The 13,430-nt window shown below is 49.5% G+C and overlaps 1 protein-coding gene across 1 annotated transcript in view; it reads right to left on the bottom strand.

Annotated features, from left to right (window-relative positions):
- SLIT3 (slit guidance ligand 3) overlaps positions 1-13,430 on the bottom strand; it is a 572,899-nt gene that overhangs the window by 40,308 nt on the left and 519,161 nt on the right. Inside the window, exons 24-26 of the mRNA XM_079145392.1 lie at positions 6,053-6,124; positions 4,324-4,487; positions 1,679-1,803 (exon numbers count right to left, since the gene is read on the bottom strand). Of these exons, the coding sequence (XP_079001518.1) occupies positions 1,679-1,803; positions 4,324-4,487; positions 6,053-6,124 (361 nt within the window). The remainder of the gene's footprint in view (positions 1-1,678; positions 1,804-4,323; positions 4,488-6,052; positions 6,125-13,430) is intronic.

Genomic DNA, 13,430 nt, shown 5'->3' with positions numbered 1-13,430 from the left:
AGACTGATCATCTGATGAACCAGCAACCTACCACCTGTTACGGATGGCCCATCTCGCCTAGCAGGGTTAGGGTTAGGGTTAGGGTTAGAAGGGACCTGCGTGCAAGGGTAGAAGTGAAAGGCAGTGCTAACTGAAGGTCAGGTCCCGTCGGGGGTTCACTGCACACCTTATTGTGCATTTCACTCTCATGTGGTGAGCTGGGTCCTAGTGGACAGATGGGAAGGCCGAGGCGAAGTCACTGGCCTTTACCGCATAGCTAGTAAATGACAGAATCTGGAACCCACACATGCTCTGCAGTGTAATTCCACAGCTTGGGTTTTCTCCACTGAACCCATACGAGGAAGGTCAGAGAAGCATGCCTCCTGAGTACCCCCCCTCTCCATCTCTGTTCTCCCCTGCTGGTAACTGTGTGGGTGTAGGATGGACAGGCCTGGGACTCTGGGGCGTTTGAGGCCTCGGGGACCTATGGCTTCAAAGAGAATCTTGGGCTCTCTTGTGCCAGCCCCATAGGTGGCACTCTGACACTGTCTGCTGGAAGCATGGCTTCAGCCGAGAAAACTACCAGGCAGTTCTGTTCCCTAGCTGGAGTCTGCCTCAGAAACTGTCACTACACATGCACAATCCCTCTGGTGATGGAGACGCAGCTATGTCAGTCACCCGGCACTCCGCCTATGCCAGATGGATTGTGGGTCTGTCTTGGACTCTTGGTGTGTCCAGAGCATTTGGATGGGGGCCCTGAAAGCTGGAATCTGGGAAGGTCTGCAGAGGCGGCTGGAGCCACAGCTCTACTGACCCCTCCGAGACACGGTGAAGGACTCAGCTCTCAGGACACCCTCTTGGGGAGAAGACTTTGACTTTGGAACCATGTAGACCTGGGTCTTAATCCCATCACTTCCAAGCTTTGGGAAATTGGGTCAATCCCTGTCTACAGTCTGAGGCCTCGTTTCCACATCTAGAAAATGGGAATTAATGAGAATTTTTCTTAGGTTCACTGCGAGTGTTTAAAAAGAAAAGAAGAGGGTAAAATGCCAAGCAGAGAGCTTGGCACAGTCTGTACTCTAGAGATGTTAGTAGGGGGGGCAGGGTAACCTCTCCTGGGGGTACTGGGTGAGAAGAAGGGAGAAAAGGACCGTCTTGTAATTAGCCTGGATTTCTGGGGAGGACAGAAGGGAGAACCGAGGGTCACTCTTGTCAACCACCCAGGGCCTGCCTGCAGTGTGGGTGGACTTGGCAGCTCCCAGGCCTTTAAACCCCTATCTCTGTATCCTCGTCAAACTGAAATCAGCACTTTCGGGGCAGGACGTAGGGTTGGTGAGAAGGTTCTGGAAATCCCTTGGAAAGGGAGTTGGTGGGTTTCAGGGAGGCCTGTACTGGGAAGCACTTGAACTCTCTGAGCTGTCATTTCCCCATATTTCACAAAGAAAATTCCAACGCAACATCTCCCCATGTCTGAGTCTCCCTCTCAAGACTACGGGGTCCTCTTTGATGGGCACGGGTGTGACAAGACCAGGCAGCTCTGCCAGCTCTGAGAAGGGGAATGTCCCTGGAAAGGCCACTTTGGGGTGACCTGTGAAGGCTCTCCTGGATAGGGTCAGCCGGCAGGTGTACCACCCTGGCTCCAGGAAGGAGGAGGAGCCTGGGGTGTGGTGATGGTGACGGGGCGGGGCACCTGCCATACCTTGTAGCTGTAGGGGCAGGTGCAGCGGTACTGCTCCACAGGGTCCTGACTGCATGTGCCATTGTTCTTGCACGGGCTGGAGAGGCAGGCGTTGCACTTGGCCGCGACGTTGATATCCACTGGACCTGGGTGGCAAAACCAGGGTTGGTGGCAGCTCTCTGAGTGGGCTTTCCCTCAGCTCCCGCTCCTCCCCGTCTCCATGCCGGGGGGCAGCTGGTTCTCCGCAGCCCGCACATCCATCCTGGCTAGAGTCCCGTTAATTTAACTATTGTCCAGTGAGTAAAAATCACAGCGGGGCATTATACAGAAGCATTTCTGCAGTCAAGTCGATTACTGTAATTAGCTGGATCCGATTTGGGTGCTAATCTGCAAACAATGCACTGTAATTAGAAGCCCCCTCTGTATCTTCATATTCCAGAAGCCCTGGACCCAGGCTGTGTTTGGACTTCCCACTTCTTCACCCTCAAACACTCTTCCCACAGAACAGTCCATGCTCAGGAGGGAGGCCTACACCAAGGCACACATAGGAAGTCCTCCTGGCAAAACCCTAGAGGTAAGAAACAGATGGCCCCACAGGGCACAGCCATGTGCTGGCACTGTGCTCAGGGACACTTCGCATCCATGACAGTTTCAACAATTTCCTGCTTTCTTTAGCCGTAGAAGCTGGAAAGAAGGCACGGTCCTCATACGGAGCTTTGCAAAGGGGATAGTGTCTTGCTGCTGCAGCTGGCTTTGGCCATGAGCCCCCGTACATAGGACCTACTACGATGGCACTGTGAACGATCCCGGAGCCAACAGTCCCCAACCTGGATGTGGCTGGAGACCGGCTCCAGGAAGCGGCCCTTTGTGGTGGATGAACAGAAGGGGCCCGACTGAGAACCTTCTGTTTTTAAAGCTCCTCAGGTGATTCCGACCTGGGCAGCCAAGATGGAGAAGGCTATTTTAGGGCTATTTGGGTCTTTTGTATGAGATCAGATGTCTGGGAAGCTGGAGGTGGAGGATTAAAATTAGATTTAAGTCAACTTTTTTTTTTTTCTGCTTTTAGCATAAGTGTGGGACACAGTGAAATTTTAGAGGGCAATAAAGTATAACTGTAAATAAAAATAAACATTACGATTCTAAGAGATGAGCAAAGGACATGAACAGACAAATGTGGAATGTAAATGGAAAGTAAATTTTTGAGACAAAATGCAGAATCTGCAATAACTAAAATAAAAGGAGATATGATTGTTTTTTAATTTTATATTAGCTCTGGACTACAAAATTAGATAAAATAATGAGAGCATCTAATGCAACAAGCCCTCAGAGAGTGCTGTTGGGAGTATAAGTTGGTTATAGCCCTTTCTGGAATTAATTTGGCAATATGTGTGAAGATCATGTACTTTGTCTCAGTAATTTCCATTCTGTGAATGTCACCTAAGAACATAATTTCATGTACAGAAAGACTTTTCTGCATCCATGGTAAGAAAAAAAAAAAAAAAAAACTCGAAACACTCTAAAGATTTTAAACTAAGTAGTAGTGGAATTATATACCACTTGGTCATCAAAGCATGCATTCTGGAAACAGAAGGACCTAGAATCCTGTGTGTTCTTTAGAGATCATCGGGGCTGGGATGCAGCTCAGTGGTGGAGCACTTGCCTAGTATGCCTGAGGCCCTGGGTTCAGTCAGAGCAATCTATTTGAGTCTTAGTTTTCTCATTTTTTTAAAATGAGGGTAATATTAATATTTGCCTCAAGAAGTTTTGCAGAATTACTTAATTTGATACATGAAAAATGAGAATTAGGATAGTATGCTAAAAGTGCTTAACATAGCATCAGTCACAGAATAAGAACTCAGTAGTTTGTTAGGATAATGATACAATCAGTAGAAATCACATGTGCACAAAGTTCGTCGCAGTAAAGTGGGAAATGCTAATAATGGTGGGTGAACAAGGCAGGAGATACTTGGGTTAAAGATGTTCTCAGCTCTGGAAAAATATGTGCAGGAAGAAGTCAGTGAGAACAGTGCAGGGAGAACAGTCAGCACTCTGTGTTCATACCTCACATTCTGCATCCCTATTAAACCACCACAGATAGAAAACGTTCAGGAAAGAACTGTGTCTATACTAAACACGTACAGACTTTTTGGGGGTCATTATTCCCTAAACAATACAGTGGGACTGTTTTCTACATCGCATTTTTGTTGTAGTGGGCATCCTAAGTAACCTAGGGAGGATTTGAAGAACACGGCATGTGTGTGTATAGGCAGAGAGGACACTGTTTTGACAAGAGACTCGAGTGTCCTTGCACTTTGGTACCTGTGGGGGACCCGGAACCAAGCCCCAGGAATGCTGAGGGCTGAGGGCTGTAAACATGGCAGCAGAGGCTGGGAGCAGGGGGTGACAGTGTGTGCAGAGCATGCCTGATGCCCTGGGTTCACTCACCCACATGGGCATGGTGGTGGGAAGGCAGCAGAAGGCTTCAGGGGAGAGTGACAAGATGAAGTTCCACATTAATGTTAGCATCTGAGTCTCTGTTTGGCACATGGGAGTGAGAGGGTAATGATTTTAGAAGTCATATTGGTTGAGATGCCCAGCTCTGACGGGCTGTTGGAGGAGACAGCCCACCTCACAGAGGGTAGGGTGGGCAGGTGGGCAGCACCTACCTTTGCACTGGAACCGGTGGGTGGGGGTGGTGAGCAAGAGTCTGTCAGCCATGGACTCGGGGCTGCTGCAGCGGGCGATGCCGGGTTCCTTGTACCCGGCCTTCACCCACTCTGACAACCAACGGAGATTGCAGTCACAGTGCAGCGGGTTGGTTCCCAGGGCCCTGGGAGGCAGAACAGGAAGTTAGGGCCCCCTGTCCAGCCTGGTCCATAGGTTCCATATCCTTGGCTGCCTGGAAAAGCAGGGTTTTCTGACTTTGGTAGATGGGGGGTGTCTGACATGGAGACAGGTGGAGAGTGATCTCTATGGGAGCAAAGTCGGCACCTTGAGTATATTTCCAATCCTGCACGTGAGCCAATCCCCAACCCACTCCCCTCCCACTTTCAAGGCGTGGCTCTCCCCACCCTGGCTAAAGGCTATCCTCAACTCAACTCCAACCCTGGCTCCTCCAGAAGCTTTCTGGAACTCTGGTCATGTCATTATCTGGCTCCCATCCTGTCCACTGCTAGGAAATGTAGTCTTCAGAGAAGGTCTGAGATCCAGAACTTTGAAAGCAGCTTGAAGATGTAGGAAGGAGGGCATAGTTCAGTGTGGACATCTCCAAAGTGGTTCCCAGAAGAAAATACTAGAACTTAAAAAAGCCCACCCTTCACCATTTCTATTTCAAATGTTTTAAAATATGCATGCATAATACATCAGTATTGCAGTGTATGCACACGGGATATGAAAATGATTGAATACACATACAGAAGGACTACAAACTCAAACATTTTCATGGACAGAGGAATGTAGTAAGAAAACAAACACCAGCGAAACGGGAGGTCCCTGATCTAGGAAAGAGAGGTCTGGCCTGGAATTTAGGGAACTTGAATTCTAGTCCAAAGTCTCACTGAATTGCTAGGTGGCTCTCAACGAGCCACTTTGTGTTTATGGACCTCAGTTTTCTTGTGCAGAACAAGACAGGAGCACCTGATTCAGAATGTGGGATGCTTGCATTCGCAGTAATCCTTGAGCTAAGTTGAGCCTCTGCTGCTTACTGGCCATGTCGCTCTTGGACAAATTCTTTAAACCCTCTAAGTTTCAATTTTATCATGTATAAAGGGACAAAATTGCCTCAATACTGTAAGAAATAAGTTAGATAATTCATCTAAAGTGTTTGGCATATAGTAAACATTTTCTGGCAGTTCTTCTTACATTGTTTACAGGATTGATGATGCCTTTGAAGGCATGGGCAGCAGAGAACAAGACAGTGTAGACGTATGGATACACTGCTGTAAACTAACCTCGTCAGCCTTTGATTCCTCAGGTTCCACATCTGCAGATTCAACCAAGTGTGAATCAAAGATAATTGAAAACAATCGTATCCGTGCTGAACACATCCTGTTTTCCTGTCGTTATTCCCTCACCAATACAGAACAACAACCGGTCACACAGCATTTACATGTATTAGGGATTATAAGCGATCTAGAGACGTATTAAAATGTGCAGGAGGATGTGAGTGGGTTCTTTGCAAATACTATGCCATTTCCTATAAGGGACCTGAGCTTCTTCAGATTTTGGTCTCTGCAGGGGCTCCTGAAAATAGTCCTTTGCAGATATGGATGGATGACTGTTGGTGTGTATGGAACGACATGTTCCAGAATGCTAACCAAGGTGACACTGCGATGGTGTCGCATTTTGAACTTGCATTTTGAGGGAATGCACGCTGGGGAGAAAGAGGTTACTTACAGGTGGGAAAGGGATGTGAGGTCATTGAAGGAGCCTTCGGGAACAGTGGAGATGTCGTTGCCATGGAGGGTTCTGAGAAGGAAGGGCAAGTGAGAAGGTCAGACTCAGGGACACTTGAACCCAGCCACCCTTCAGGAGTTCCCAGAGTGCCACTGCTGGCAGCGGCAGCTGGTGCTCTGGCTGCAGGTGCATGGCTGCTCCTCTGCCCAGCTCAGCAGCAGGGCTGGAGGGCAGAGTATTTGGGGAGGAAGAGGATGCACTTCGATTGGAGGGAATCAGAAATCAGTCCCTTTTGGAGGTGGGACACTGAGTAAATGACTTCTCTGGGTCTCCATTTTCAGCCCTGAACAGTGGAGAGGCATGTCTTCCCCCGGAGTCCTTGGGATTTCACAGATGATGTTCTTAACTGTGCTTAAGACCATAAGTTCTGGAGCCAGGTTGCTTGCCTTCAGAACCCGACTCTACCACCTTCCAGCTGGGTGACTGTGGGCAAAGCAGTCACCTTCTCTGAGTCTCCCTTTCCTATTGTAAAATGGGAATGAAGTGAGTGAGATTTGCCATAGAGGTTGCCATGCAGGTGTTAGTCCACCTAGAGCAAGCCTAGCACTCCAGACACACACGTCAGCCCGACGCTTGGCACATCCGAGTGCATCCTCCAACAGCTAGTCCAGGGGGCTGGCAACCCGCTGGATATCCTCAGTCACTTTCTTGGGTGTGGGCAGCTGTGGGCTATTCTCCTTTGCAAAGCGGAGGATACTGAGCCTCTGCCAGTGCCTGAAGGACAGGTTCGTGAAAACATGGATTGAAACTGTTCTGTGCTCCAGGTAAAAGTGCCGATCTACAATTCAGGGACTGTACGCTCCACTGAAGGATTTATCATCAACAGCATAAAAACAAACAAACAAACAAACAAAAAAAGCAACCCTATTTAAAAAAAAAAAAAAATACACCCTAACTGGATGACTCACTTTGGGTCTGGTCTGTGAAATACAAGGTGGGTAAGTCCTAGAGACTCAGAGGCTTCTTTAGTGACTGACGGGCCCCATCAAGTGTGCTGGTGATAAAGCACCATTAAGGGTAAGGACTAACCACTTTAGTGCAGGCTGGAGTCCTAGCGAAACAGAGACAGGGTTAGCATAGACAGCGCAATGTAAGCAGAATGGTAACTAAGGAACCTGCTCTTTTGTTTTGCTTTCCACTGAAGTTAGCCCGCTCTGTGTCTTCAGCTGAAACAAAGATGGTTGCTTACTTGTGTGTAACATAGAACAGGGGTTCTCATATTGAGTTAGCATGGACCTTATACTGCATGAGCATTAATGCTAGAAGACACACAGATCTCTGAGCCTCATTGCCAGAGATACAGATTCTGTGGGTCTGGGTGGACCTCAGATTCTACATTTCCAACAAATTCCCTGGTGTGCAGATGCTGCTGGTCCAGGGACCCTTCGGGGGCAAAGGTTCAGAGAGCTTCTCCCTTTTGTATCCAGGCAAGGGCTGCATTTCCCGCCTCTTTCTCCCACATCTCCTCTCATTTTCTTTTGGCCCTGGAAATCGAACCCAGGGCTGTGCACACACTAGGCACGAGCTGGAGCCGCGTCCCCAGCCCCTGCTCTCCTCTTCCTCATGGTCAAGCTGGATTGTCATCCTCCTCACCACCAGCTCCTTCTCTGCCCCCCCCCCCCCCCAGTCCCCAGGTCACATGCTTTGGGGTGGGATGGAGTGGGCGGGGAAGTAGTCCCAGACTCTTGGGAGCAGGACAGTCAGAAGAGGGCTCCTGCGGCCTCCAGGGGTGAGAAGAAGCCTGGCACTTCCTAACACACCCATGGTGTCATTTCCTCTCTAATCCGTAAGCTTATTTATGAAGCTCAGCCCCCACCAGCATCGTTAGTGCAACGAGAGGACTTAAGCACCCGGGTCAGCGCTGGGCTGCTGGACCCTTGCTCTCCGGATGCCTGGATGCTCAGTTTGTCTGATCGTGGCAGGGACTGTCCTAGTCCTAAATGTGGGCTGGAGTCAGTGGGTTCTCTTCTGGGCAGGCGAGGCCGCTTCCAGGAGACCCGGGGTGAAGATCTAAGGCTCCGCGTCAGTCGGCCTGGGTTTGAGGTCTCCTCTCATTCTCTCCGGCTTCACAAGTTGAGACACTGACTTCATCTTTTGGGGCTGTTTTCTCATCTCTAAAATGAAGGCAGTCTTGGAATCTACCTGTAATGGTGGACGGCCTTGCAGGGTGTGGGGTGCTCAGCTCCGACCCCATCTTTTCTGAAGAAGTTCCTCTCCTGTCCATCGGGAATGTCTGTCCTCAGCTCTCAGTTCAAGAGCTTGGTGCTCCCGGGGGAGCCAGCACTGGGTCTGGTCAGTCAGTGTCGCAGTGAGTAAGTTTTGAAGTTGACCTTGACCTCAGCAGGACGCAGGGGCCCAGAAAAGGACACCCCAAAGTATGGTGCTCTGTCACGCTGCACTAGAGGAGCAGCCTCAAGCTCTCCCTGAACTCCCCCTGGTCACCCCACTTTCTTGTGATCCTTTAGATTCCTTTATTGATCTAAAGACGACATCCAGCAAACAGAGGCAAAATCATCTTCGTATTCTGACATTTCATCCGTGCTGAAAGATTGGAGTTACATCACAGAGAGGGGACTGAATATCTAACACCATTCCAAAGTTATGGGCCAAACTACACGTGCCTTCATCAGACTAACTCATATTACCGAGACTCCATTTCATATAAGAAATGTTTCTCCCCTGTAAAAACCCCGCCTCTGTAACCCACCTCCTTAGCACACCCTATTTAGGAATGGAAAATGTCTCTGTTATTCTTACACAATGTACTATTATGTTCTCTTTCTCTCTTTCAGGAAGCAGGGCTTTATTCTGCAACACAGAGGGAATAGCTTTGCCACCTACCCCAGACATAAATTGTTACAACTCAGGTACTGGCCAGCAATGCCCATGTGGACCCCATGCAGGGTTCCAAAGACAAACCAGAGCCCCCAAATTCTAAGCTTTCTTCTCATAAACATACCCATATCATTATTTACAGATTTCAATTTTGTTCTGGTATCAAAAATTACACTAAAAATCTATCACTAAACTAACTTTATTATATTTTTTCCCTCTTAAATTTCTTTGCTAAATATTAGTTTCCATTTTTCTTGGGTAGTCTAGTGGACCCTGAACTGGGTCATTCTGACTCACTTCCTATGTTGGTATGGTGTGGACTTGCTGGCAGCTTTGGGTTCTGGCTATAGAAGAGATACCCTACCTTCTGCAAGTCTGTTGAGGTGTCCAGAGACAACTTGGTTGATGCTCCTTGACCCAGTGGCAAATAAAATTTCTGTGTGTTGCTTCAAGACTGCCCCAGGGATTTATTTTAAACGCGCCACAATACCAAGACCCGGGAGGAACTTTGCCCCAAGCCACTGTCTATTCTCTGGCTCTCTCTCTCCCTTAAAAATCACTTACTGTCCCCCCAAACTGAGCACATCCCCCACTACCTCTCCCCTAGGAGGAGGGCATTCACGCCTGGCCCATCTGCCCCTCCTGGGGGTCCTGTACACGCACGTGTGGTAACACACTTGTGCCTTTTCTCCTGTTCATCTGTCTTCTCTTGGTTCAGTTCAGATTTAAATGGATCCTTCAGAGGGAAACTGACACCGCCCTGGAGGGCCAAGGACAGAGACTGCCGGGCCGTCCCTGGACCTGAAGAGTCAGCCCAGGTCCTTCTGTGGGTCTGCTAAGCTGCTGGCTGGTAAACAGCCCTCAGTACACCTGCCTCAAAAGGAGAAAGGCTCCCTGCGTGCGACATCTACTCAGGAAAGAGGAAAGAGGCTGCGAGGTGGAGAGCCACAACTGAGAGCCAGCCTGGAGCCCAGTACCCACCACCGAATTTTCCAGGTACCTGCGTCGATAAATTCTCTTTCTACCCCTAAGGTGGTCTGAGCTGACCTCCTTCCGGGTCAAAGGGGGCCAAACAGCCCACCTCCTCATCCAGGTGGAGGAGCCAGAGATGGGACGCTGGTGCTTCCGCCAGCAGAACGTGTGCCTGAGAAGCAAGTGCTCGGTCCCGTGGGCGTGGCTGCTGCTGCCAAGGTCAAGGCCTCTCCTCCCGGTTCTCGGATGGATGGATTTTGGGAGCTGGTCCTCTCAGTTATCCACAAGGAAAAGAAGCCTGAAACTGTGCATCCTGCTCCTGCGGAAGGCAGTGGTGTGTCCCATGACTTGGTTCTGCACTGGGGAGGGAACCCCACAGTTGGCAGAGAGGCCCTGGGCCCATACCGTGTTTCGCATACCTCTCTGATGTTCAAGAGAGGTCTGAAAAGGCAGGGATAAGGGCAGACAGATGTAGTTCAGCGCTGGAGTGCTTGCCCAGCACGTGAGAGGCCCAAGTGCTGCCCCAGAGCTGCCAAAAAATCAAAAAATCAAAATAGATAAATAACCAATGTGTGGTGGGGACGGAGGTGGCTTGTGGTGGCTGGGAGCAGAGACAAGTGGCATGACGTCCAGACAGGCTCTGCCCTGACCCCGCAAGGACAGGCAGCTCCCGTCCAAGGCACTTGCCCTTCTTGGCTGTGGGGCCTCTGTCCAGGGCATCACAGTCCCCTGCGTAGGGTGCGCTTCACCCCGTCCCTCCCTAGGTAACCCTCTCTGGCTTCTTGGTCTCAACCTTGGAAGTGGAGAGGCGATGCTGAGAGCAGTCTTCTTGGGCTGGACTCCCAGCTCTAGCATCTACAGGCTGTGTCACTGTAGGGAAGGTGCTCAGTTGCACTTGGCCTTGGTTTATTGATCTGTGAAGTGGGGGTGGAGTGGGATGTCCTTCCTGGGGTGGACAGTCATGCTTTACGGTGGGATGTCAGTGACACTCTTCAAGGTTCTTACTTTCACAAAGCCTTTCTGATGACCACCGTTGGGTCATGTGTCAATGTGACTCTGCTCCTGTCCCCTGGGCTCTTCTCTCAGATGTCACCTTGTTCTGCAGATGCTGGTTGACTTGGCTGCTTCTCCTCCTGGACCAAGAGCTCTCCACGGTCAGCAATTGTGTCTTCTCCTCCTCTTCCTTCTTCTACTTCTTTGTCTCCATCTCCTCCTCCTCCTCCTTTCCCACCAGTGTTCAGTGCAGCCGTAATTCACAGTGGCATTGAGAACAGCATGAGGAAGAGGATGGTCTGGAGCGTGTCCTTTCTAAATGGGTCTCCTCATCTTATAATAGGATTGGACAGTGAAATTTCTAAGACTTCCTCTTCATTTCCAAGATTCTGTAGTTAAATGTGTCTTTATTTTTAGTTTGGAAGTATCCTGGACAATGATTTGAACATCTCAGGGGTCCTTTTGGCTCACCAGAACTTCCTGATGCTCCACAGCTGGTCAAAAGTGAACTGTGGTTTCCTGGTAAGGGGGTGAGTGCTTTGTCGGAAGGCAATCAATCAAAAAGCCAGTGGAACCCTTTCCAGGGCTGCTGTGGGGGTCCTGAAGTCCACAGAGCGGCATGGGTGTGAACAGCACGGTCCCCCTCGAGGGACCAGGAGACAAGTCTGGGCTGATGGGTGACTCCCACGGGTGCCCTCCTGAGCGTGCGCTGCAGCAGCCTCTGGGTGCTGACTGACTTCAGGTGGCAGCTGAGGCTGGGGACCAACACTAGGGACCACACACAAGGCAGGTGACTCAGCGTGGGGCAAAGATCCCCCAAGAAGAACCAGGATGTCCACAACCAGAAGAATGAGAAGTCACACTCCATATATGCACAAGTGTCAAAATACATCCCACTGTCAAGTGTAACTAGTAGGAACAACAGAATGTCCCCTTCCAGCCATCTTTAGCTCCGGAGTGAAGTAGAAGAGGCGTGTTTCTTACTCAGGGCTCCGGTTGCCTTCCTGGCGCGCTCTCTGAAACGGTTCACCTGCAGCCCACCCAGGCCTCTTGCTGCTCTCTTGGCCTTTGATGTTCATCCTCTCCTTCTGCCAGACACCAAGCAACCCTGGGACTCTCATAACTTTTGACAGTTTAATCAAAATAATGAGACCCCTCAAAAATAAGGAGAGAACATGAGGTGCTTCAACGTAGTTGTAGATAATGCAATTCCAGACTTTGAAAACCCTCTTTTCCCAAACTCCCTAAATTGTAACTATGTTACTGACTTCATTCATTTTTAACTTTGCCTCACTTCTTCCAGAAATGACTTTATACTACCAGCTAGTGATCAATCTTTAAAAAATGGTTTCCCTTCAGTCTTTCTTCACAGAAATCAATGTTTACAAGTTATAATTAGGTCAGGGTTGTTTTTCCATGTACGTGCCGTGCTAAACCCTTTCACACTGCAATCTGATCTCCTCTCTACCTCTTTAATTAACTGTACTTCACTGGCTGGTTGTATCACAGTTTCTTTAAACATTTCCCCACCGTGGCCCCTATGGGTAATATTTAAAATTTAGTTTAAAAATAACAGTGCAACCAAGATCATAATGCATAGAACTTTTCCCTCATGTTGGATTATTCTTTAACATAAATTCCTATGTGTGCCATTACAGGGGAAAAGGATACCAATATAAAAAAATATCACCTGTAAACAGTTTTATTTTCCCTGAATTGGTCCTTATGCAGAAAATGGTTGCTCCCCACTGAGGTAGATGGTTGGATTGAGGGGCTCTCAGATCCCTTTTTATTCCTGAGATCTCACAATTCTAAAATGATGATGCTAAACACCTACTAAATCCTAATTCAAGAAGCAGGCACCGTGTGGGCGTGTTGAAGGGGTTTCTGATGAGCTAATGAGAGTAGCCCTGCTGAGCAGGAGGGAAGACCCTGGCAGCCTGGCATGCTCACTGCACACCCTGACAGACAGATGGACAGGCAAATGCTGTGTTTCCTCTCGCTCTTACACTGAGTTGTCTCAACCAGAACTATCCCTTTAAAACAGGCAGATCTCACCCGCTGGCAGCAAAGCCAAGCACAGAACTGTTGGACCGGCATGGCAGACGATGGGCTGGGGTGGCAGGGGAACAGAGAGGTGGCCGGCGGAGCTTCAGTCCTGGTCAGGGGGACACTCAAGTCTGTCCTGTCCAGTTGGGAGGAGGGAAAGGGCTCGCTCTGTGGATGTTTCCATTCCCCAGCTCCCCAGAGGAGGCGGGTGATAAATAAGTGACAATAGCAGATTGTGCACTGTCAGAGCGGGCACTTCCTTGCCCCCAGAGAATTGATTTTTAATAACAGTGCAGATGACATGTGGAGGGAGTTGTCGCTGACACGGGTGTTTTGTGGGCCTCGATAAATCACATCAGCCTGAACCACTGGAATGGGCCAGCTTGTTGGGTGCTGTTCACGGGCCCCGTGGAGAGGCCGGGTGCTCCCAGTGAGGAGCTGGACTCTGCAAACTCCTCAGCGCTGGGCT

The sequence above is a fragment of the Sciurus vulgaris genome, assembly GCF_902686455.1.
Source record: "Sciurus vulgaris genome assembly, chromosome: 6".
Classification (NCBI taxonomy): Eukaryota; Metazoa; Chordata; class Mammalia; order Rodentia; family Sciuridae; genus Sciurus; species Sciurus vulgaris.
The sequence above is the reverse complement of the archived record's forward strand: the minus strand, read 5'-3'. Positions and strand labels throughout refer to the sequence as shown.